The sequence below is a fragment of the Prunus avium genome, chromosome 7 (assembly GCF_965620075.1).
Source record: "Prunus avium chromosome 7, drPruAviu1.hap1.1, whole genome shotgun sequence".
Lineage (NCBI taxonomy): Eukaryota > Viridiplantae > Streptophyta > Magnoliopsida > Rosales > Rosaceae > Prunus > Prunus avium.
This window is the reverse complement of record NC_142290.1, coordinates 1,016,669-1,042,924: the sequence shown is the minus strand read 5'-3', so window position 1 is coordinate 1,042,924 and position 26,256 is coordinate 1,016,669. Positions and strand designations below refer to the sequence as shown.

Sequence of the window (26,256 nt, the reverse complement as noted above, 5' to 3'; positions counted from 1 at the left end):
TGGCATAACATTATCCACCCTTCTCATATTGTATCACGGTTATTGTATGTACATATTTTCTTCGGCTTCTGAAGTTAAAAAAAAAAACCTTTCTAATTAAACAACATGCACCTCTGTGTTCAGAGTGAATTGCTAATATATTCACATCACCGTAATCAAAACAAAATAGTGTTGCATGTGTGTTCACACGGTTGGTAATACCTCTCAAGTTCAAAACTAAGGCAGTTAAACATTCAGCCATAATCATACAGCTATATATTGTAGCATCCCTGCAACAAGTCTACGTCATGTACCTTCTCTCCACCCTTCTCATCTTCATCCTCTCTCTCCTCTTCGTCATCCAGCTTTTCATCTTTCATTTCACTGTCTTCAACCTGTGCCTCACATACACTCTCTTCCCTTTGTACTCGTTTCACCTTTACAACAGATGGCACAACCACAGTTCCACCTCCATGACCTATCATTTTTCTCAATGCAGTCAATTCTAACCTCATAACTTCCATCCCATGATTGGTTGCGTTCTTGAAATCTACAAAATTTGCCCATTGCTCACTCTTTTCACAATGCAAAATTTCAATCTCATCCCCCAATCGCTGCACAAGAGAGCTTACTTCAGCAAGGTCCGTACATACTCCAGGACCCATACTAGGTGCATCCTCTTCATGAAAATTAGTTCCCCAAGTCCAGTACTTTTGCCTCAGCTCGAGTGCACTTGGTCGTAGGAGGCGTAACGAAGCATGCTGTCACAAAAACACAGTTCACATGTCATATACAATACACTTAACAACTTGAGTCATGAAATAAACATATTATTTACTGAATACCTGTTTGCTTTGAAAAATATACGCATTCAACTTTCTAAACTCAAGGGTTTTATCAGTAGATTCCCACCGGCAAATACGAGGAACTAATTCAGTTTTGTCCTTCTTCTTACAATATCTCAGAGGCGCCATTTCCAATTCAGGAATCAATTCATACCCCCAAACCTGCTCCAAGTTAATTTCAAAGTCAATAATTATTTATGAACATGACTTTACAAAACAGAAATTATGAACTCAACTTTACAAAGCAGAAATTATGAATTAAACATTACCTGGAAAGCAAAGCTCAATCCCTTTATAGTCCACGCCGGTCTGTTAATTCTTTTACGCTTTTTATCCTCCAACTTCTTCTTCCTTTTCACCTCTTCTTTTCCTTTTCTCTGTCGTTTCTCTTTCTCATCATCATTCATATCACTCTCTCTTTTTCCAGGACTAAACAACAAAGAATCCTGGAGCTGCTCAAATGATATCGAACCCCACGGAAAGTTGTTTAATTCCTCCATATTATGTACCAAGTGTAAATACTCCTTGTTTATCCTAACATTGGGGGCTTTCCCCAATATCACAAACTCTATAAAGCATAGCATTCCCAATTTGAACACGTCCTCACTTCCAAATTTGGCGCTTAAGAATGCATTTTCTATGTCTTGTAATGTAATGTGATTCTTATTGCTAATATGCGCATCAAGTAGCCGATTTACACCTTCATCCTCAGCCGTTATGTGAGGCTCTACTCCAAATTTCAGACCACTAACTAGACAAAATACTTTTGCACTGAACTGCACCACATTGGACCCTATTGCATAACTAAGCCCGTGTATGTCCTTCACACCAAGTCCAGCCACGCGCCGAAGGGCCAGACCATGCACCATTTGACCACTAAATGAAATATTATCCAGCTCCATCAAGTGCCCAAAGCAGGTCTCTCTAAATCTTCTCATTTGTTCATCATTAAACTTCAATGCAAAATTAGAGAGTACTGTACTCGGCACACATAGATTATTCACCCTCGCCGAATACACCTCTGATTCAGGAAAACAAAGCTCAAACCCAGATTCCATTTTTGACTTGCAACATACACCATTTACCCAACTTAATATATACTCATATTTATACTACTCACATTACAATAAACACATTATAATACAAAAAGGATACCTAAATCCATACGAATGACATATAATCAACACATTCAGATACAGACTATGATACCAGTATCCATACACTATAATGAACACATTAAGAAACTCATATGATACTGATATCCAAACTACTCACAGTATTATCGTGTTGGTTCTGATACACATCCACACTATTATCGGTGATAAAGGAAGACTGGATTGTTTATGTGGCCAGTTCAGACTTAAGAGTATTCTTTCCATTAAACATAAATGACATTATCCTAGCCATTGTAATAGTTTCCTACTGCATCTTTCTAAAAAATATACTCATATGATACCCAAATCCATATTATTCACACTGTTATCAAGACATTCAGATACACAATCGAATACCTCTTTCTTAAAAAAAAGATACATAATAAGATACCCAAATCCATATTACCCACTTATTTGCAAGATACAAAACAGACACCCATACCCATACTACACACGTTATTATTAACATATTCAGATACAGAATCTAACTCCGATAGAAATTCAATATGTCTTGTCAGATCACCCATATTCAAGACTAAAAGATAATCACTTAGCATTTACCCCTATGAAATAATCACCTAAATCATTCAAAATTAAATTTTTCGTCTTTGTTTTCTATACAACCAAAAACAATTAAATACTAAAGATATCATCATCAGCAACATCAGAATCATCCTTACTTTCATCCTAATCAAATTGGGGCAGCAACGTGAATGGCTATCTTTCAAGTTTCTCGATACAAAGTATCTTCTACAGCAAAGAGTGAGGAAGACAAAGAGGAAGAGAGAGAAACAGTACCTCTGGATCTTGCCTTTCACGTTGTCGATGGTCTCAACCTCAAGAGTGATGGACTTTCCAGTTAGGGTTTTCACCCAAATAAAAAAGCGTCTTTCTGGTTTCTGTCTGAGAGAGAGAGAGAGAGAGTGTGTGTGTTTTGGTGTATCTAAAACGCGTGATGTGGATGACCAACGTGCTGTTTTTGCTTTCTATTCTACTACCCTTGCCTCAAAATCCAGATGGAAAACGGAATGAGATTTTGGGTTGTAAGATTTTGCACAAATGAAAACAATTTTTTCTTTAATCTAGATTTTGGGTGGCGTTATGAGCTTCTGGGTATTTGGGTTTTCAGATTTTGGGGTTTGTAGTCATAATTCACAAAACAATTAAATGCAGAAATGAAGGAAGAAGAAAAGGCGCGAATGCCAAAGGAGGGAAATTGTAGCGTACACACTTACATAGTAAGCTTGTTTTTTCTCTACAGCCGTTGAGATTAGATTGGATGGCTGAAATTGATCCTCACATAGTGTCCTCATTTAGGAGTCCTCGTTAGAGCCCAGCCAAATTCTAAATAGATAATTAGATACCTTAACATTCAAGGCTTGGTGCATAGAGCTTTTGGCCTAAATATATGTTAGGGTTGTACAAAGTTTTTGTTATTCAGTAATTTCTGTCAAAGTCTGTGCATCCCTTTTGTTATTTGGAATGGCCCAACATTGCTATCCATTTGAAAGGTCTTCGTCTTTTATCCATTTGCCATGGATTTGAGATTGATAATTTTGTCTTATAGGAATGATCCTGTGAAGACTTATAGGAATGGGCCATGTGTTCCACTAATTTGAAAATGAAGAAACAGAAATCGACTATATGTTGGGATAGGATTTCCATCCCATGATGGAGTCAAATGTAATTATTTAATGTTAATAATAATGTGTTCGAACATAATGATGGCTTATGTAAGACATAAAGTAATCGTGGTAGATAATTTAGTCGTATTTCTATTCCTCACGTTGAAAGAAGTTATAAATTCAAATCTTCTTCAATTATTTTTAAAATTAAAAAAGAAAATGCATTGAGCTCTTTCAGAGAAACATCAGTAGGTACTGTAGGAAAAAATAGACAAGTCCTAGCCCAACCAAACATTGGGGTACTAGGATAATTTAGTGTTGTTGCACTCTGATTTGTGACTAAAAGGGACTTTGTTAATTTTAATAATTAGAATTCATATCACAGAAAATAATCAACATATGTTTATGGTTTCGGTTCTCGTAACACATTGATCTTACTGAGAAGTTAATCAGTTTGAGATTCGAAACAACAAACTTGTTTCATGGTTAATACTTAATGTTCCATGATTTTCTGTTGGTGGTATGTTATGGTAGTAAAAAGGTTGCAGCTTGTGCAAAGCATTATGTGGCAGATGGTGGAACAAACAAGGGCATCCATGAGAACAACACACTGATAAACAAACATGGGTTGCTCTGCATTCACATGCCACCCTACTATGACTCCATTATCAAAGGTGTGGCAAACATTATGGTATCTTACTCAAGCTGGAATGGAGTAAAGATGCATGCTAACCGTGATCTCGTCACCGGCTTCCTTAAGAACACTCTCCGTTTTAGGGTAAATTTGCGTTTCTGAGTTTTGGCGGTTTAACCTTCTTGGTAAAAAATAAAATCATTCCTATGAGCAGAATTGATGATGCAGTAAAGAGAATTTTGCAAGTTAAGTTTGTCATGGGATTATTTGAGGAACCGTTGGCTGATCTCAGCCTGGTCAACCAGCTTGGCAGTCAGGTAGCTCTTGATAAACTTGACACAATTCTGCAAGCAATATTAATTCATGCTGGAAACTGGTTAATCTTATCTTTTCTGTTCCTGATAATTTCACAGGAACATAGAGAATTGGCTAGGGAAGCTGTGAGGAAATCACTGGTGCTGCTTAAGAATGGTGACTCTGCTGACAAGCCATTGCTACCCCTTCCCAAGAAGGCCTCAAAAATACTTGCAGCTGGCAGCCATGCGCATAATCTTGGCTATCAGTGTGGAGGGTGGACTATGGAGTGGCAGGGATTGAGTGGCAACAATCTCACACAAGGTAAATGTGAGAGCCTTATCTTTCTGGTGTTTCAAAAGTTGCTCATCATTATTTGAAAAATAATTAAGTTAAATTAATACGGCGCTAACCACTTGTTTGGACTCACTCAACAACGTCATCTCATGACCAGGACTGTTTAGTTTTTAGGTCAACATGCAAGGACTGCCCTCAAAAAATTAGGCAATTGGAAATCGGTTGATCATTTGATTATTATTGTGAATATTTTCATTGGTTAGGGACAAATTTGCCTAATTTTTTGTCAGAGCGATCTTTGAATGTTGACCTAAAAAACAGTTTTGATCATGAGGTGACATTGTTGAGTGGTCCCAAACAATACTCACTGAAAATCACTTAAAGTCATATGGAGAAGCACCTCCCACATAAGTGATTCTGGCATATCCATAATCACTCCCAAATGAGCCATAATGCTTCAACATGCTCTATCAAAACCTATTTTAAAAGACAAAGGATCGTGGACATGTTTCCTTATGAGGCATGCAAACTACTAAAAATCTTATATGAAACTTATTTTTCTTCAACAGGTACCACTATTCTCACTGCCATAAAAAACACAGTGGATCCAAAATCCCAACTTGCGTACAAGGAGAACCCTGACGCTGAATTTGTAAAGTCAAATAATTTCTCGTATGCCATTATTGTAGTTGGAGAACATCCATATGCCGAGACATATGGTTACAACTTAAATTTGACAATCCCCGACCCTGGCCCGACCACCATCACTAATGTTTGCTGTGCAGTGAAATGTGTTGTTACCTTGTTCAAATCTAGTTTACATTGTAAACATACATATTGTAAAACACTGTTCAAATCTAGTATGACACTCACATGCAGATGTACACGCTACTTGCACCACCCATGAGAATCCTTTGCCAAACATCTCAATGCAAGTCAAGTAATTGGCAATCTACAAATAATTAATTCATGTAGAGATCCCAAATAAAAAAAGGCACCAAATACTTGAAAGAACAAATGAAAACACTATATACATATACATAAGGAGTATAGAGAGGCCTTTACCTTTTCCGCGTGATAATATAGTGGTGAATTCATGGAAAAAACAAACAAACAAATTAGACACATAGCAACAACAAAATAAGAACATTCTTCATCAGCTAAAACTCTGTTTCACATATTAAATCATTTTTATGCGCGTGCAACACGCCTATATTACTGAAACACCAAACAGGAAAAGAAAAGAAATTCAAAATTGAGAGGGAGAGAGGGAGTATAAAGAACATGTCATGTTAAAGATAATGTTAGGACCAATTGGAATGAGATCGAGAAACCATGTAATGTAATAGCAGCTCATAAAGATGAAAATACATCACACTTTAGTATTAAGCAAATTGCAACATTAAAGCACAGTGGAAATAAGTTTAAATAGATGATCAAGGCCAGGTAAGACACCCTCCATTCAATCATCACATTGAAATATTGGTATAAGAGTTTTGGTTTCACAAGTTTAAAATAATGTGGAAAAAATAGTTGAATATGTGTCAGTTATGACGGCTCACTCCCTCCCTATGTCTCACTTATCTTCAAGGAATCTAGGCATACCAATTGCCAATGGAAAAGTAGCTCAACCCCTTATAAGCCACTATGCAAGACCTCACATTTTCAATGTGAGATCTCTCTCAATGTGCCACTGCACATGTTGAGTTACTTAAACCTTAACAATGGAAAATTCATATTGCGTGAGAGTACGCGTGACCATTAGATGCATCATGTGGATAGTATGCTCTAATACCATGAAGGCATCTAGGCATCCATCCCAAAACCCATTGGCAATGGAAAGAATAGCCCAAATGCTTATAAGCCACTATGCAAGACCTCACATTTTCAAAGTGAGATATTTCTCTCAACAATCGGTGGGTATCATCAAAACAATGCAAAATTAAAATTGTTTTCAAAACCTAAAATAGAAACGAAGCAAATTCACATTATATAATACCACAACAATGCAAAATTAGATACCTTTTTATGAGCCAAACACATGGACAACTTATACTTATATTGGGTGACAGCAGCACGTGAGGCCGCTTGGCCTAACAGATGTGGGTGAGCATGCTCTGATACTATAAAAGAATCTAGGCATCCATCTCAAAATCAACTGGCAAATGTCAAGACCCTTATAAGAACTTAATCATATAAACATAATGAGAAGGAAATAATTAAGATTGCTAAAGCACACTATACAACTTTAATATGAAAAACAGATAGTCAATTTGTAATAAGAAAAATGAAGGAAAAGAAATTGGAATTTCTGAAGCACAGCTAGCTTTTATATGGAGTGATTCTTAGGGTTTAAGCATTGTGTCAAATAATTGAAAATACCAATTACGTTCAACCAATTCAGGATCTAGTTTATCCTTAGACAATAAATCAACTACCCATTTCATGGTTGAATCATCCGCAGAGAAACCCCTCTCTACCATTTCTTGAACAAGTCCGATTGCCCTTGATGTCTCTTTATTATTGATACACCCTCGGATAATTGTGTTGTAGGTGCAACCATTTGGAGAACAACCCCTCTCCTTCATTAGTGTAAGTAAGTTTTCTGCTTCACTTATTCGGCCCTTGCTACAAAGTCCACTAATCAGTACCGTATAGGTCCTGACATTAGGTTGTCCTAAATTGGTAAAGAGATATGTCCTGACATTAGGTTGTCCTAATTTGGTAAAGGGATATGAGGGCGCGTCCTCCAGCAGTTTACAAAAAAGTGCTGCAGCCTTAGAAATTCTATCCTCAATAACGAAGCCCTTGATTAGAGTGTTGTAGGTGGCAACGTCGGGTTCAAAACCAAACTTGAACAACTTTGCCAAGACCGATAAGCTACCGCCCATTTGGCCCAGATGACCAAAGCAGTTAATCATAATGTTTAGAGTACAGACATTAGGAACAATTGGCAACAAATCCATTTGCTTACACAAAGAGATGGCAGCAGAATAATGTTTCAATTTCGAAACTTGACCCAACAATGGATTGAAATCGACAATTGAAGGCAGAGGACGCGTTTGAAGCATCGAATTGAACAAATTCAATGCGTCCTCAAGATTAGTGATTTCGGGTGAGTTTGAGTTTCTCTCACACTGCCAAGCCTTGCATCTGTTTTTATATTTTCTTCGCTCTAACCAGTGAGAATGAAACAAAGCCCCCGAGTAAATGTTGAAGAAAACACTAGAATGAAGAAAAGTCATACCTCTGTGTCTTTGAAGGTTGCAATAAGTAGAAGCACATCTCCGCATCATCATCATCATCTGAGCCAACGTTCAAAGATTGTGGGTGGGAGGAAGCTCAAATCCTCAGAATCTGAAACCTGGATGGAGGCTGGAGGAGAAACAAGGAGAATGAGGAGGATGAGGCAGCTCACGCCGGCAACCGCAGCCGTCGCCGGACGGCCGTGGGTCGAAGGAAGAGAAACTCGGTGAAGGAGAGAAAGAAGGGGTCGGGCGGGCTGATTATTGTGGGGAACCCAAATGGAAATTTTTTCACAAGTTAGTTATTAAAACTATAGGGTGAATTGACCATAATGGTCCCTGATTTTGTTCGTCCCCTAACCTAAACCATGAAACGTCTATAATGCACTCCCTCATCTCATTTGAGACTTTTTTCAGAAATAGAAGAGCTCCCACTCTTTTATCACTTTGTCGACGGGCGACCAACAAACCATCTCACACGTCGACTCCTCTATTCTTTTCTTCATGGCAGTGACTGAGTCTCCCTCCCATATACAGATTGATTAGCTCTCCTCTCTCTCGACAGTGACAAAGGCTTGATGCAACCTGCGTGCTGCATCTTCGATCACATCTCAGCCCAGGTATAATGTCTTACTGCTGTATATTCAAATCGTGAATCCCATCTCATCACACATTTTAGATTCACTAAAAACCCCACCCATCAGCAACAATTATTTTTCATAATTTTTGAAATTTCCATCGATAATAATTTTTTTTTTCTTTTGTGTTGAATATGAATGGGGGCTCCTCAAGTTCATATTATATGTTGAAATTTCCATTCATATTTTTCATATCGTTAAAAATAAGTTTGGTGGCTTTTTTATTTTAATAATGTACTTGTGTATGATGTGGATAATGAGTGAATTTATTTGGGGCTGCTGCTTTTACTATAACATGCACAAAACAAATGCTTGCAATTGCATGTAGGATTTTGTTTGAGTTATTGTCTTCTTCCATGCTTCTTTATAAGAAGTTGATTTGAACAGGAGTTGCAAGTGAACAAGAGCAGAAACTTATAGTGCAATTTTTTCAGAAAACCACAAGTTTTTGATAGCTAGTGTGGTGCATTATGCGATTAAGACCATAAATAGTGTCACTGGCAAAAAGAAGAGCAGAAATTGCGTTGTAGCTTGTGATGTATGTGTGCACCATCTAAATAATAACACAACTCATGCAATGCATACAAATATTTCTAATTTTGGTAGTCTCAGAAAATAATTAAGCGATGCAATTTCTGTTAGAAATCAATTAAAGGCCAAGTTTTGGCAGTTGATTGCATTTCTCGTGTTGCGTTTAGTTTATTTCTATCTGTCAATTGCATTACTATTAAGTACTTGCATGAGTAACATTATGCAATTGCATGAGGACCAATATGCAATTGCTTGTGTAATCCTTGTTGCTTTTTAATGTTTGATCACTTTTATTGTGTTTTTCACTGTTTTCTATCTATTTTTTTTCTTGTTTATGTTTCCTAGCTTTTGTATAAGCCTAGTTTTACAGTTTGTCAAACCTCTTTGATATTCTTTCTATTTTGTGTAAGATGTCTAATTTGATGTCAAGAAATGATTTTTCATTCTCTGTTTGACATAGAGGCTATTGGTTAAGGCTCTGTTTTAGGGTAGTTTAGTTTAAGAAATCTGTTTTATTGAAATACCTCTCTCATTGAATCTGTTTTTCAATGGATCATGGCATAGTGTTGTTTTTTTACAGTAATCATAATTATATACATCAAACATGTTCTTGATGTTAGATGATTGAATTTTTTATATTAAAGTAATACATAGGATTCACATTCTATATTGCATTTTGTTACACAATTGAGAATAATGATTTTTATTTTATGAAGTGTATAACTTACCTTTGCCAACAATCATGCATTATCTCAGCCACCACTGGATCCATGTCCTCTGGAATTTCAAGACGCCTATTTTGGAATCCAACTGCATACAAATTTCAGGAGCTGTGGGCATGGACAGTGTTGTAGGTTGTTGAAGCTTGAGCCTGCAGCAGTCTTTTAGGCATTTCATTGAACACTTTGTGGGTTTTGATATGCTTGCATTGCTCTATACAGATTTGCAAGAGATGGGTGTACATGGACTCAGGGGTGTCAAGAAAGAGAGCTGTCATGTATACTCAAAAATGTTTTAGGGTTTTTTGAATCTGAAGGGAACTCGGTAAAGAGTTAAGCTTCCTTCCCAACCATCTTTGAACATTGGCTGGCTCAGACAGACTTGAAGACAGTGCAGATGATCATGATGATTATGATGCAGAGATCTGCTTCTTCTTATTGCAATCGACGACAGTGACACAGAGGTAATCCTTGTCTGCAACTGCAATCTAGGTCTCGGGTTTTTTTCTCCAACAATAATTACTTGGCTTTATTTCATGGTTCTTCTCAGTCCTCAAACCCTAGCAAATCTAAATCTAGAGACCCCCAACACCCATTTGATGTCACTAATCTCGAGGAGGCATCAAATATGTTCAAAAAGATGCTTAAACAGCGTCCTCGACCTTCTATTGTCCGCTTCACTCAATTATTGGGTCAAGTTGCAAAATTAGAGCATTATTTGGTAGCCATATCTTGGTATAAGCAAATTACTCTGTTGGGAATGGGACTTGTTCCTGATGCCTTTACTTTAAACATTCTCGTGAATTGTTTTTGTCGTTTGAACCAAATGGGCGGCAGTTTTTCAGTCTTGGCACTATTCTTTAAATTAGGGCTTCAACCAGATGTCACCACCCTCAACATTTTGATAAGGGGCCTTGGCCATGATAATAGAGTTGATGAAGCTGCTTCACTTGTCCGCAAAATGGAAGCCTTTGGAGAAGGATGTAAGCCCAATGTTATTACTTTTGGTACGTTAATAGCTGCCTCATGCAAACAAGGTCAAAATGACAAGGCTATTCAAATGCTTCGGATGATGGAAAAAAATGACTGTAAACCTAATGTAGTTGTCTACAGCACAATAATTGACAGCCTTTGTAAGGACAAACTTGTTGGTAAGGCATTCAATCTCTTCTCAGAAATGAAAAGTAAGGGTATTCCACCAAACATCGTCACCTATACATCTTTGTTTCAGGGTTTATGCAAATTAGGTCAGTGGAAGGAAGCATCACGATTCTTCAAAGAGATGAACAGTAACGGTATCTCTCCAAACGTTCAAACCTTCAGTGCCCTTGTTGACTGTTTGTGTAAGGAGGGCAAGTTGAAGGAAGCTAATCAAGTAATTGATATTATGACTGCTAGAGGTGTGGAACCTAATACTGTTACTTACAATTCGCTCATGGAGGGTTATTGCTTGCAAGGAGATATGGATAAAGCAAAAGGCATTTTTGATCTAATGCTTAAGAAGGGCTCTATTGTTGATGTTTTTAGTTATAGTATACTGATAAACGGATATTGCAATGAAAGAAGAATGAAGAAAGCAATGTTGTTGTTTGAGGAAATGACTTGTAAGGGAATGGTTCCAGATACTGTTACTTATACAACACTTATTGGCGGCTTTTGCAAAGAGGGAAGAATAGATGATGCGCAAAACATGTTCTCAAAAATGAAAGTTGGTGGTCCACTTCCAAATATTCATACTTATAGTGTTTTACTAGATGGACTGTGTAGAAACCGCCAGATTGATATGGCTTTGAAATTGTTTGGAGAGTTGGAAGGGAGTAACTTGGATTTTGGTATCAGTCTCTACAATATTCTTATCGATGGTTTATGCACGGCAAGAAGAATTGAATGTGCAAGGGATCTCTTTCGCAGTTTCCCTTCAAAAGGACTTCAACCAGATGTCAAGACCTATACAATACTGATAATTGCTCTTTCTACTAAGGGCCTATTTAGTGAAGCAGAAGCATTGCTTAGAGGAATGGAAGAGAAAGGCTGTTCCCCAGATACTGTTACCTACAACACAATCATTCAGGGATTTCTCCGTAATGATGAGCTATCAAGGGCACAAGAACTTATTCAAGAAATGATGACCAAGGGTTTCTGTGCAGATGATTTAACAGCAAAAATGATAACTGACTTAATTACTGAGGGCAAACTAGATCCTGCTTTTCATCCAGTGGAAAAAAAATCCGAGTGAATTTAATTTGCATCTTGAAATGAACAAAAAATTTGTGGAGATACGGAAATTCTAGTATTTTTAGTGTGAAAACTAGTTTAAGTATTTCTTACGGAATGTGTTTTCATTTTGAAGCAGTCATGTGTTGTGAGTTTCTTGTTTTATAAATTTTCAAAACTGGTGTTTAGAACCGCAAAATTCTTCATCGTATGTCTTGCTTTCTAATATACATTCTGCATCAGGAAACTGGAATGACGAAGAGAAATAAAAGAAAAAGGAGTGGCAAAGGTTCACGGATGTAGTTGGATTGTAGTGGGACAAAGAACAAATTTATTTGTTGCAGGGGAAAAGTCTCATCCAAATGCTATGAAATCATGGCAACTTTAAAGTATTGGACAGCAATAATGAAAGAAGAGGGCTATGTTGGTGACACAGATTCTTTCTTGCATGAATAAGAGTGAGAGAAGCCCCTATGGTATTGACTATTGACGCAAAGTGCATATTGTTATTACTATGCGTGCTCCCAAGGCCTCTCCCAGCAAGATTACAAAGTAAACCAGAATTACTATCCCAGCAATATTCTGCAACTTTGCTCTGCACTTCCCTATGTAATCTCTCTCTCTCTCTCTCTCTCTCTCTCTCTCTCTCTCTGTATGCAGGGTGTGTTGATGTGGATATTTATACCTGGAGGTGCTTTGTTTTACTACTTCGTTGAAGCAGAAACAGACACTGACAAAGAAGCCCCTCATTCTTTGCATGACCTGTCATTTGGAATCAGTTTTAACCATCTCTACTTTTTATGTACAGGGCATTACATACCGCGATTAGCTATCGCTACGTACCACAAGAGTGTTAAAGAAAAGGGGTGACAAGTGTAGAAAAGAATATTTCAATGGCATTTGCAGAAACATTAATTTGAGCCCAGTGAAGAACTTGTCTACATTCTTTGTTTCTTGTTGGATTTACATTTCATCAATAGCTCAGCTCTTGCTTTTGATACATATACAATACAATATGGGAAGATATTCAGTCAGTTGATAATCATTTCACTTTTGTGTTTGAATTGAATCATGTAAAATGAAACTGGTGTTTTCATAAGCGGCCGAGGCAAATATAAACGCAAATGTTATCAATCCATTCCATATATAGCAAGCATTTGATCAAATATTGATTGTGCTGAAAAATGTACCTTCTGATGAAGATCCCTCCATTGAAGTTTCAGTTGGTACAATAAGAAGAATGGCTGCAAAACGTACATGGGCTTTTTCTTTGTGAAAAAAGACAAACACGAATACGTAAGATTACAAAATTATAAAACAAAGAAACAACTTTAAAACTTTTTTTTTTTAATATAAAAAAAGATCTAATAAAAATTACCAAACTATAAAACAAAGAAACAACTTTAGCCATTAAGGTATAGCTCAATTGGTTAAGCTCTTTCATTTCTAGCCAAGTGGGTAAAGGTTCGAAACCCCATGATTATGATGATTGAGGTGAAATTACTGATATTTATGAGTTATGAATGGAAGTACCATGAATTATGATGTTGTAGCTTATAATGTTGTTTTTACCATAAAATATGAATGAAAGTACCATCCTTTAATTTTTCAGTGTTAAGTTCATCTACAAAAAAATTTAGGAAATTTTATACCATGACCCGTTGGCCCAATATTTCTGGATCTGCCACTGATAGTACATATAATTTCTGTTTTACTTTTGTGGGTTTGTGATGCATATTGTTTCTAATTTATTTGTATTGGTTTGTGATGCATAATCAAAGTAAACTGCTCAGGTAGTTAGATTTATTTTTTCTTTTGGGTATATAGAATCGAAAAGAGTTCTTGATCAATAGAACTGCTTTCTTCTAGCTAGTACATCTGATATTTTGTATCTCTGTTTGGATGTGGTCTCCAAATCCAAGCTAAGTCAAGTGGTCTCCAAGTCCATACTTCAGAAAAATAAAGGCAGGGGGAACTACAACGGTTGGATGATCTTCAATTTTGGATATGTTATAGCCAACACAATTTCGAGCAAGTTTCGTGAAGCAATCACAACCATCCGAGAATCACATATTAAAATCAAATGCAGAAACCGAGTCTGCAGAAACCCAGCAGCCATGGCTGAACACAAAAGATGGAAACCCGTTTTGAGGCATCAGGAAAATTGAGAACAATCTACAAATTTCACAGATTTTAGTCCTCAGGTAGACGAACAACTTTCATGAAGGAAGTTTTCTGATTGGAGCTTCCGAACTATGACTTCTGGATTTCTGAACAGTACCCTCGGTTTTGGGTCTTGAAGGAGAAGGAGGAAGAAGAAAATGAGGAAAAGAAATGTAGCCAGCATGTAAACCAAGAAGGGAGGTTTTGAACTTGGTTGAAGAGGTGGCTTGGACATGAGAGGACCCACGTGGGTTTACTTTGGCATTCCCAAACTTGGTTGGCTGGAGTATTTGGTCTCTTTGCAAATTGGGTTGCAAGTGTTTGGGTTGGAATCCAATTGTCTTGTTATTTATATATATGAATGCAAGTTGCAGTCAAAAGTGGTGTTTTGTTGACTAACATTTGGACAAAGGAAGCAGCAAGTCACGTGGGAAAGCTTGGGATGTTGGCTGCAAAATGTGGGATGCAAAATGTGGGTTGCAATGTGCTGGATGCAAAATGTGGGTTGCAGTGTGCTGGATGCAAAATGTGGGTTGCAATGTGCTGGGTGCAAAATAGCGGCTGCAAAGGTGGCCAAAATCGTTGGCTGCAAAGTTGGCCAAAGAGGTTGGGCGAAGGCCAAAGAGGTTGGCAGAAGGCCAAAGAAGTTGGGCGAAGGCCAAAGAGGTTGGGCGAAGGCCAAAGAGGTTGGGCGAAGGCCAAAGAAGTTGGGCGAAGGCCAAAGAAGTTGGCCAAAGTCTAGAGAAGGTTGGCCAAAGAGTTGGCCAAAGTATAGAAAGAGTTGGCCAAAGTGTTGGCTAGAGAGTTGGCCAAGGTGTTGGCCGAAAAGTTCTTTGTCTTGTTATATATATATAATTAATCAAAGCCTAATGCCATATGCTGCCAACATCAGACCAACATTCATGCAATATCAAATAAAAGGCTAAGAGGTCTGGTTGAGTGGGGAACCCACGCGGACGACATCCAAATATTTGGAGTTCACATGTCACTTAACGTTGGTGGGAGCCTTAACCAAGTCAGAAGCTCCAAGTGCACAACTTCTCACCAAATGTCAAATCAAGTCCAAAGCTCAGCCTACGAAACTAAGTTCAGATGTTTTCTAGCAGATGTTTTCAGTAGATGTTTCAGCAGATGTTTTCAGTAGATGTTCCAGCAGATGTTTTCTGTAGATGTTTTCAGTAAATGTTTTCAGTAGATGTTTTCCTACAAGTGGCGAAGTTGTTGTGTAGATTCAGCTGCACCAAAATGGATTAAACTGCATCCTCAACTTGTGATACTCGCAAGTGCACGAACCGTTGGTAGTTTAGCGTATGTAAGTGCGAGGTCGATCCCACGAGGATTGGTGATTGAATGATCCCATTCATTTCTCCTATACAAAACAGAAATGAAAAAAAGAAATAAATAAAACAAGAAAAAGGAAATACCTCAAGCAAATAAGTTCCCAAGTTCAATTAGATTAATGGATTGATTCTAGCTAAAGTATGATTAAGCCATGGTGTGTGGTCATAACCTTGTGTTCCTAATTCCCTAATTTGATCATTTGTTGTCTAACCTAAAATTAAGCATTAGGAACCCATTAAGCATAGAAGAACAATTTAAACAACCAAGCATGTATCTAATCCCTGTTGTCGAATGTCCATACATACTCTTCCTATTCATAGTTCAATTCGAATTAAAGCATGGTGTATACTCTTAATTCAAACCAAGATAGCTAACATGCAAGCCTAAATGGTGATCAATCATTCAAACTAGCATATTAACTTATAAGCATAATGAATAAGAACAAAAACCATAATTGAAACTTGGAAACTAATTAAACTTGAAAACTTAAGAAAAGAATTTACATTACAAAGAAAAATAAATTACAACTAAGAAGCAAAAGGAAAGCTAGAATTGAGAACTAGAAAGCAAAATTAAGAGAATTTGAGGGAGAGAAGGGAAGGGAGCTCTAGAGAAGTGTTTGAGAGCTCCCCCCCTTGGGGTGTGTTTACAAGCTTAGAGAACTTCCCTATTTATAGGCCTAGGGGAAGTGAAAATCTGAATTCAATATGGCTAATGCATACAACACTTGTTTTATAAAATCTGAAATGGTTGATGCACTTGTATTAGAAAATATGAATTGGTTGATGCACTTGTATTAGAAAATCTGAATTGGTTGATGCACTTCACCAATAAATCCCACCAGCAGCCCTAGCTCATCTTCATGTCACCATGACCAAGCTTCCAACCAGAAACAATAGCTCATCCTGAGGTCAGCATGACCAGCAACTTCAAGGGCTTACGAATTGGGCTTCCCTTAAGCAAATTAAGACTTTAAGCACTCAAACTTGAAGTTCAGAATGTCTTCTTTCCAGCCATATATCCTTTGGGCCAATCCAAGGTCGGAGGAGGAAGTTAAGGCCAAAACAAATTGCTAACTCATTTTGCGCGCTGATAAAATCCATCCTGAGCATGGCTCTGTGTTTGCTAGGTAACAGACTCCACAATTATCCAATGGGGCTGAATTTCGGATATATTATAGTATACACCCATTGGAACAACTTTCATGAATCATGTTGCCTCATCCGAGCTATGTAGGTTGCTGAAACAAAGCTTGCAATATGACCTACGGAACTGGACTGGCAGGGGGCTGTAGCCAAAATGAGTTTGTCTTTAAGCTCTTCTTCCCTTCATCCAAATTAGGCCTTAACATGCTTGAATTGAATGAATTATGTTCTCTTGCTCTTTTGGCCTACAAAACACACAAAGGGAGGCAAATAACTCAAAATTATAAGAAACTAAGCAAAAGAAGTAAGTAAATTTGGGCATGTATATGTATGAAATTATGAGCTTAACAGAAGTTCAAAGACAGGAAAGCATTAACATCGGGAGGATTTCCAAGACATCGGGTAGTTCGTGCCTAGAGCTCCGAAAAGCATTAATATTGGGAAGATTTCCAAGACATCGGGCAGTTCATGCCTAGAGCTCCGGAAGGCATTAACATCGGGAGGATTTTCGAGACAGATTAATTGTAGGGCCAAACCCATGAGCTAAAGGAACTCTATAAATAGGTCATCAGAAGAAGAGAGAAGAACCTCCGACTCAACACACAAAATCTATCTCTTTATCCTGTACTTTTCAATTCATAGTCTAGGATTTTATCTTTCAAGCTTTTCATATTATCCAAGCTCTTCGTTTTCCTAGTGTAAGCTTACTTTCTTGCAATTTAATTTCAATTGTCTTTACATTCGAATTTAATTCAAGTCTTTATCGCTTTAATCTATTTTATCGCATTTACATTTCTGTCATTTCGTTTATCGCACTTACATTTCTGTCATTTCTTTCATTGCCTTTACATTCATTACACTTATCACAAAAATCCTAAAAATAGTCATACAAAGCTCAATCATCCTTGACCTCAAGGAAGAAAAAGAACCTAGGCCAAGAGGAGGTTCCTTGCTTGGTCGATCAATCGTTTGATTAAGAAGTCAGAAGCGCAAACACACTCACACAATCTTTCCATCCAAGCCATCAAGTGGCTTGGTGGTGGCACGCCTACGCATCTCAAGAGAAGGACCAAAAACTCCTTCCGTCGGCCTACCCGGCCGAAAAGAGGGAAACAATCTCTAGAATTTCTTTATGCAAGCTAAGCTGACTTGCTCATCTCATATGCACTTGAAATTGGATTTGATTGCATACGCATAAGGAGTGCTCTAATAATGGTTCATAGAAGGTTGAAGGTTCACATGAAAACATCAAAAGGTCACGTCTGTGTCGCAACATTTCAGCATTAACAAGTATTTACAAGTTTACAAATCAAGTTTATGAACTATACAATCACTATGCCTGCCTTTTAGTGTTTTTAAGGTGCTATGGAATGGCTTTTCTGTTGTAGTAAACTGAGTTACACCACTTAGTCATGAGTCAATGCGCCTCAGACCGCCCTCCAAACCCTTGCACTCCTTCATCCAAGAGCACAGCCAGCCTCTCAACGATTCCATCCAAATCAATCCTCCCAGCATCTCTTGCAAATCTGTATATACAGCAATGCAAGCATATCAAAACCCATGAAATGCCTGAAAGGCTGTTGGCTCAAGCTTCAAGAACCTGCAAGGATAATACAGTGGATCCAAAATCCCAAGTTAGTCTACAAGGAGAATCCTGACGCTGACTTTTTGAAGTGAAATGATTTCTCGTATGCCATTGTCGTAGTCGTAGTTGGATAACATCCATATACGGAGACATTTGGTGACAGCTTAAATTTGACAATCCCCAACCCTGGCCTGAGCACCATCACTAATGTTTGTGGTGCTGTGAAATGCGTTGTTATCGTCATCTCCGGCCATCCTATTGCGATTTAACCCTATGTCGCTTCGATTGATGCTCTTGTTGCAGCTTGGCTTCCAGGAACTGAAGGCCAAGGAGTAGCTGATTTTTTATTAGGTGACTGGTTTTACTGGCAAGCTTTCTTGCACTTGGGTCAAAACCGTTAATCAGCTCCCTATGGATGTTGGAGATGGGCATTATGATCCTCTCTTCCCATTTGGATTTGGCCTCACTACAACACCCACCAGTGCAGTTCGGGAAACAGATTATTCATCTAAATGATAAAGATTATAGTCTAGAGGCTTATAATTTATAAGTCCTCCTTGGAGACTATTCACATCTGAATGACATCAAGGAACTCATGCTAAATTTGCAAGTTAAATTATGCTCTCTATAAGTTTGTTCGTCTTTAAGGAAAAAATAATAATAATAATAACTTCTCCATGCGATGATCAGAATAACTCGGTTAGACCGTGAACAAAAACAAAAAATTGATTGAAAGTTTTTTATTTTATGTATATTAAAGAATATAGTGACAGTTTCTTCAAACTAATAGTGTTACATGCACACTCATTATCACAGGATAATAAAAGTGCTAGAAACCACGTTTGTAAAACGAACCGCAAATTATTCACGTGATTTGCTGGAGTCCCAGAGGGGTCAGTTGTAATACACTATACTTACAAATTACAAATTACTAGAGCTAAGCGCCCTTGTTGCTATTCCACGGCTTGAGCACGGCCACCACAATGATTATAACAATGATGAGAAGGATGAGGATCGCAATGCACATCCATTTCCTGGAACTCTTCTGTAGCTTCTTCGCCTTCTGAAGAGCAGTATTCCCTTGCTGTACATGATCTACTGCACTCGATACCTGGAGAAAGAAATTAAAGACAAATTACATTATCATTTGTCAAAGTAAGATGCAAGAGTAGCAGTTGTCATTTTTCAAAATCATGTCTTCTTCTTCTGTTTAATAATTTTGAGAGATTCATGGGGACCTCATGCTTTGAGATTCTGGTAAAATACCTGGGTTTCTATGTTGTCAAGTAAGTCCCCTTGTGCATCCACCAACACCGCCATATCCAGAAATATCTGTGCATAAGAGATGGTTTTTAACATATATTTCCAAATTTTATCAACTATTATGGGCAGAATGCAAATAGCAATGCTATTTCCTTTTAATTTTTTACACATCCAAGTATCTATGGACAATCGGGCACGCATCTCTTGTATCATACTAGGGCATCCCAAAAGCAATTTTATGGCATTAAAAGTGGACATTCACTTAGACTTAGCTCTAAGAGGAAGATGACGAGGCCCAGGCTCAGAACATTTTGAGACAAATACATGATCAAACTGATCCATTACATTTTTACAAAATACCATAAAGCAAGATTCAAAACTAACAAGACATCCATTGTAAATCCACAAGGTTCCCCTCAAGATACCATTTGATTGGAAAAGATTCCATTTAATTGTATGTCAAGCCCTTTTCAAGGCTGTTGGGCTATTCTCCAAGTCAGACGTGATCAAATTATGGCATTAAAAGTGGAACATAACATGGTTTTATGAGCCACTAAACACAGGCTCAACACACCATGAGACAACCTCAGGATCAAACTGATCCTTCACATTCTTACAGAACACCATGAAGCAAGATTCAACAGTTTGATTCTATATAATCAACATGGCAAAGCAAACTTTAAAATTCTCAGGCCTAGGCTCAGACATCTGCATTATATAGCTACTTGATATTTTTATCAAATAGTAAGCATGATTGCACAAACTAATAAGATACCTGCTGTAAATCAAGAAGCTTCCTCTCAAGATCTCTAACCGCATCATGGCGCTCTTGAATCTCAGCCAGAGTGTCCATTATCTACAATTTGATACACGAATATTGAAATCAGATGTGATCAATCTTAACCATCATTGGTTAGCGGCTCATGGTATCTCCCAAACGTATAATTTTCACTTTAACAAAAAGGAGAAGAAAAAAAATGAGAAAAAGGAAAAAGAAAATACAAATTAGTAAATCTGATGATTCATTAGACCAAGCTAACAACTTCAGCAGATGGGATTGCAGTTTGGACTAAATTGTTTGATATGTCCAAAAAAAAAAAAAATTGCTTAAGTTCTCAAAATTTCCAATTTTGATAGTTAAATATGCTCAATTAGGGGAAGAGAGTAACAACGAAAAAAATGACAAACCTGGCCTCGTCCTTGTTCCCGGATTGCCTTTTGAAAAATTTGTTCACTGTCTCCTGTCTCAATTAATCTTTCAATTGTCTGTACATTGATAACTAATTAGAACACGAGGTTTTACAATGGTATAGATATACTGGAATTTTAACAGTGCAATAAGTTTCACCTCTTCATCAGCTCTTGTGCCCGTTACTGATAATCACAAAACGCACGAGAAATAAAAAATTTGTTAAGGTCTTGAGAAATCTGGCGCATCAAGTTTCAGAAGTAATAGCCACACATGAGTGACAAGTGGAAGGTTCAAACCTGTAAAAACTCGCCTCTCGACAACCTCCCGATACTCTTGATGGATGGTTTCTCTTAGAGTCTACATATTTTAAATAAATAAAAAATTGAGAGAATATAATAGAAAATGAAAGAAACAAGATTAAAACACTAATCTTATACGAAAATGTGTGTATGTGACCTACCTGAAATTCAGCCATCTTGTCCTTTAATTTTTTTTTCAAGGCACTGTAACAATAGATGGCAATGGGCACTTGACAAAGTCAGATTCGGTTTATTGACAAATATAATCCCATTAAGTCAGACTTTTGAGTTCCATGCAGACATGTTCTTATAATGATTAAGGAAAAGCAAACCCCTTAAATGAAGTTGTGGTTGAACAATCTTTAAAATCGAAAAGAATACACCGGTAAATGATAAGATATATTGAAAAGTAGAACTATACTGCAACATTTGCCCATAACAATCAAATCAAATACACATCTAAAGTATAACAATATAAGAGGAAACCACAATGATCATTAGATTATCCACAAGAGGCAATACTTCTATAATGCATAATATAACAACAAAGAACACCAAATGATTACATTTCTGGCCAATCACTAAACTATTAGCAACTTACAGGGTTGTTGCTGTTCGGGATCGATCTACACCTGAACCTTTTCCACACCCAGGCTTCTGTCTATTTGCCAAATTCTGGACCCAGAAGGAAAGGTCAGTCAGACGAGGAATTAAAATTACTTCTGATCACATAATTAAAAGCAGCTATCTGTTGAATCAGGTTATACCTCTTTGTCGAGTTCTTCAATTTTTGACTTTATCCAACGAGCAATTTTTCCAACTTCATCGACATCTTTCTCCATCCGCTGCTTGATTGCTGCATGTGATGAAAGGATCCATCATCAGTGAAGACTTAATCAGGAAGAAAATCAAATTTAAGTTGTTGAATGCAAACAGACGAGATAACACCATAAAATATTACGGGTGTGATCTATCCCCTTTATTAAATCCACTTGTCCACAAAAAACATATATATGCTATCTTTTTAAGAAGTTTGCACTTAACACAAAAATGAGAATGCCAAACATTTACCAACAAATTACATAAAAGTGCATTTTATAAAGAAATCAACAAGTTTGAGATTACATTTCATTGAGGGAGCCTTAGTCACAGCCTTGGACTCCTCATGTGCATCCTGCATACAAATTTCATAACGAAATTACATAAATCTGCATTTTATATCTCAAAGACTCATTTTTTTTTAAAAACACTTTCTAATTGTTTATGCTATTGTGTAAGGAAACTAAAAGCTAACACAATATTTTCAAACAATAGTTTATACAATACTTAATTACAAATCTGGATGCTGCATCGGCATGCAAATAAACAAAGCTTGGTCTAGTTGCTATACAATTCTAAACATTGTCTATGTTTGGGTTCCTTGTAGTTACATTTGTTCATCACCTTGTAACTAAAATTCCCAAATGAAGACCCTTCCTATCTATATACCTACAAATGCAATTACAATATCATTGAACCACCATCTACTGGCATCAAACACATAATTCCAAAGATAACAACAACACTAAACAAAAATGGGACTCAATTTTTCAAGCTACTAGGAAAAATAAATTGATCTCAACTAAATCTAACAGCAACATTCATAAGCGCAAGACTAAAATGACTCCTAGTTCAGAGTAATAAATTTATAAAACTCATAGAATATAACCCGCGAATTAGGAACCATGATCACGAAATTATTTGGAAAATACTAACAGGCTGGAACTATCAAACTAACTTTCATGGTTCTAGCAATGTACGAAAAACATATTGAAGAGAATAGATACCTGGAGTTTTTTTAGGAGCTTATCCAGCTTCTCATTTTGCTTCTCAATCTCTTGAACCTGGGGGCAAAAATCATGAAATCATTAGACAGAAGCAACACAAAATAAACATATTTTAAATTCCATACTTATCTAAAGGAAAAGTTGAAGCAAAATAAAATAATCAAGTTTGCATGTATTCAAGTGAAATCCAAGAAAAGGATGCAAGGATGCTTACGAACCTTTTTAAAGAAATTCTCCAAACCAAATTCTCCAGAATTCATTGAACCATTTGTTCCTAGTTCGATATCTCCATCTCTAGATGCTTGACCCCGAGGGATCTCAAAAGAATCCTGCAAGTTTTAAATTAGTAAATAGGTCCAACAGACAAGGAACTTAACTCTAAAACACAGTAATCCAGATTACTTGAGTTCAATTGAATGAATCCTTTCGCCACTGAACTCTATGGAAATATATACAAACAGAAATAAATAAATTTTAAAAAAAAAAATTATATCTACACACACATTATATATGCTGGAGAATTATGCAACCACATTGTAACGCCGCTATTTATCTTTTTTAAGGACACAGTCTAGTATATGTTCAGTAGTATAAACAAGGAAATCCCATCCAGATATACAAGGAAAAACCAAGCCTCAATCACTAATGAAATCCAGTTATGTAAAGTGTTCTTCCGTTCAGCATTTAAAAAATTATAATACTTGTCTGAAAACTTCCATTCATATCCTTGTTTCCCTTTTTAATCGTTTGAACTCCAATTTCAAATTATCAATATTACAACATACATAAAAACCGACACCATAATTCCGAAAATGAGAAAGATATGTACTTCTCATTAACTATAACATCAAAGTTTGATTTAGAAAGATCTAAAGAGGTTCAAACAGAAATGCAGATCCATTATTTTTGATAGCTGACAAACCGAATATAAGAAGAAAAGGAGGAAAAGAAATCAACTTTTTCCTTCTTTTTTTTGCTAGTCTACACTAGTTCATGTTGTTTGAGCTAGAATGAAGTAAACTAAACACTTGTAGTCAAGCAAACTGCATTATCTCCTCAGGAGGGATCTCCAGACAACGCAAAATCTCATGATTCTGTTTCTAAAACTTTCAATTTCCTATACTTTCCCTCCTTTTCTCACCAACCAAGCAAAGACAACAAAAACAAAAACAAAATCCCATAATCCAAAAGTTCAAAATACTCTTTTAAAAACGCAGATCCAATAACAACAAAGACAGCCGGATCATGACAAAAACAGAACATGAAAAACTCCAAAAATGTAGAAACAGACCAGCCACGGCATAAATTAATGGACCAATACAGAAATAAATTACCGTTAGCAGGTCGTTCATTGTCGATGGCAGCTGAGAAATGCAACTAAGACACAACAATTTGCGAAAAAAAAAAAAAAGCCTGCAACTTTTTTTGTACAAAAAAAATTAAGTTCTCTCCTGTGAGGACCTGGTTAATTAAAAAAAAAACCAGGTCACTTAGGGTTTCCAGAAAGGAGAGAAAAGGAAACCAATGAAAGAGAAAGACAGAATGTGCTTTTTGTGTTGGAAAGTTGGGAAAGAAAGAGAGGGAGAGAGATCAGAGACGGAACGCGAAGGCAGCGATTTTATTTTATTTTTTCGAATTTTGTTACTTTTCATGTTCTTTTATTACTTTATTTAAAATAAAATATCATTTATTACTTAATGGGGAAATCTGAGAGAGAAAGAAGTGGCACTTTCTATTTTTGAACTTCCTTAAAAGGACGAATATATCCTTTGATCTCGGTTGCGTTTCTCCGCACATTACATGACTTACGTGGGCTGGAGGAGAGAGGGTGTTTGTGTCATTGTATTCAATCCTGTGCAAACAGAGTTGGTTCCCGTCTTGGATCTGTGAGTGTTTTTACGTACCATGATTTGTTTGTTCAAGATCTGGAAAATGGAATTGATGATTTTTTATTTGTCAAAATTAATGGCTTTGGGTTGAGAGCGGCCTAATCTTTGGACAGTAAAGATTTGTTGTACCCAAAACGTCCGTGGCCACTCTGTCTCATATTCTATTTTGTGTCATCTCTTCATTTACTTTAACAACAGTCTTAAATTCCGTCAAAATGCAAATATTGGATAGGTCAGTTAACCAAGGCAATGAGTTGCATCAAGGTTCAAATTCCATTTTCCGTAGATTAGATTAATTTAAAATAAAATTTAAATAACAAACTTTGTCAGTATTTTATTAAAAAATTAAAAATTAATTATTGACTGTTTCATTGAAGATGTTTATTTAATAAACATTGTTTCCCTCCTTCTAAGAAAGAGACATTCTTACTTCCTACAAATCACACTCTAACATATATGCAAAAATAACTTATAAAAAATACAAAAGGATAAATCTCTACACACTTGTCAAACTGTGATAGGCAAGACATTAGGAATTCCTAACTCTAGGGAAGGAAGCAAGTATTTTCCTTATAAATTATATGAAATCATAGTGTGTTAAAATTTAATTCCCTACTTCAAATCTAAACATCCACACTTAACTCAACTTGAGTAAACAATAATGACACCATATAAGTTGTTGATGCCTGAATTTGGTCTAACAGCGGGATGACCTCTTGAGGTTGAGTTCAAACAATTCGTTTGAACTAGGTCAGTGTGACTAACCAAGTCTTCCATAACCTTCCAAAAAATGGACAACGGGGTACATCGGTGTGGCACCGACCAAAGACCGTCTGATATTTCTCAAATCGTCCCTTCTAGGTATTTAGTCAATCATGTCTATTATTTCACTCCAACTTGTGTATCATCTCTCTAATAATGGTGGAGCCCATAAATTCAATGGGTCCCACTCTCTATTAGAGAGATGGTACGTACACAAGTTGGTATGTACACAAGTTGGTATCTAAAGTTGGTCTCCCTAGCATTTTCCTTTTGTTTATCCCCTAAGTAAGGCCAAGATGAATATCTTCCCTTTGGTGTATTATATGTCATCTCTTCAACTGATGTATGACAACATATGGATTTTTTCCCTACACAAAAGATTTAGAAAAGCTATTCAAAATCGGAAAAAGGATTTCAAATATGGAAAATCATACTTGAGTGTGAATTATGGTGTATAAAAAGAAGGCTTTGAGATTTTTAGGTTGCTTGATTAGCTTTGAAGCAAAAAGAATTTTCTGGGAAGAATTATATTTAATTTACTTTATTATTTTATATGTATAGAATAAGTATCCTATTAGGATTTGTTTTACCTAATATGATTTTCATATTAGGATTT

At 36.7% G+C, this 26,256-nt stretch overlaps 4 protein-coding genes across 7 annotated transcripts; 1 reads left to right on the top strand and 3 right to left on the bottom strand.

The window, feature by feature from the left end:
• LOC148292761 (uncharacterized) lies at window positions 1–972 on the bottom strand. The gene is made up of 2 exons (XM_088244146.1): window positions 825–972; window positions 1–740 (listed from the first exon to the last, which is right to left on the bottom strand). Exons 1-2 carry the CDS (start codon window positions 951–953, stop codon window positions 252–254), a joined length of 618 nt encoding a protein of 205 aa, XP_088100272.1. The 5' UTR covers window positions 954–972; the 3' UTR covers window positions 1–251.
• A 103-nt stretch (window positions 973–1,075) lies between these two features.
• LOC148292760 (uncharacterized) lies at window positions 1,076–1,882 on the bottom strand. The gene has a single exon (XM_088243989.1). It carries the CDS (start codon window positions 1,880–1,882, stop codon window positions 1,076–1,078), a length of 807 nt encoding a protein of 268 aa, XP_088100115.1.
• A 5,275-nt stretch (window positions 1,883–7,157) lies between these two features.
• On the top strand, window positions 7,158–13,313 carry LOC110757288 (uncharacterized). Of its 4 annotated transcripts, none has more exons than XM_021958865.2 (4): window positions 7,158–8,693; window positions 9,999–10,092; window positions 10,184–12,784; window positions 12,984–13,313. In XM_021958865.2, exon 3 carries the CDS (start codon window positions 10,590–10,592, stop codon window positions 12,195–12,197), a length of 1,608 nt encoding a protein of 535 aa, XP_021814557.2. In that variant the 5' UTR covers window positions 7,158–8,693; window positions 9,999–10,092; window positions 10,184–10,589; the 3' UTR covers window positions 12,198–12,784; window positions 12,984–13,313. The 4 variants fall into 4 exon arrangements, 3 of the variants coding, with proteins under 3 accessions (XP_021814557.2, XP_021814556.2, XP_021814558.2); XM_021958864.2 differs by having other exon boundaries at window positions 9,999–10,096; XR_015825653.1 differs by having other exon boundaries at window positions 7,173–8,693; window positions 9,999–10,425; window positions 12,419–12,784.
• Window positions 13,314–19,134: 5,821 nt separating this feature from the next.
• LOC110757294 (syntaxin-132) lies at window positions 19,135–24,612 on the bottom strand. Its single transcript, XM_021958872.2, has 13 exons — window positions 24,324–24,612; window positions 23,208–23,318; window positions 22,990–23,046; window positions 22,289–22,337; window positions 21,931–22,019; window positions 21,765–21,838; window positions 21,325–21,367; window positions 21,161–21,221; window positions 21,021–21,046; window positions 20,861–20,938; window positions 20,448–20,528; window positions 19,676–19,741; window positions 19,135–19,520 (listed from the first exon to the last, which is right to left on the bottom strand). Exons 1-13 carry the CDS (start codon window positions 24,339–24,341, stop codon window positions 19,347–19,349), a joined length of 927 nt encoding a protein of 308 aa, XP_021814564.1. The 5' UTR covers window positions 24,342–24,612; the 3' UTR covers window positions 19,135–19,346.
• Between the last annotated feature and the right edge of the window lie 1,644 nt (window positions 24,613–26,256).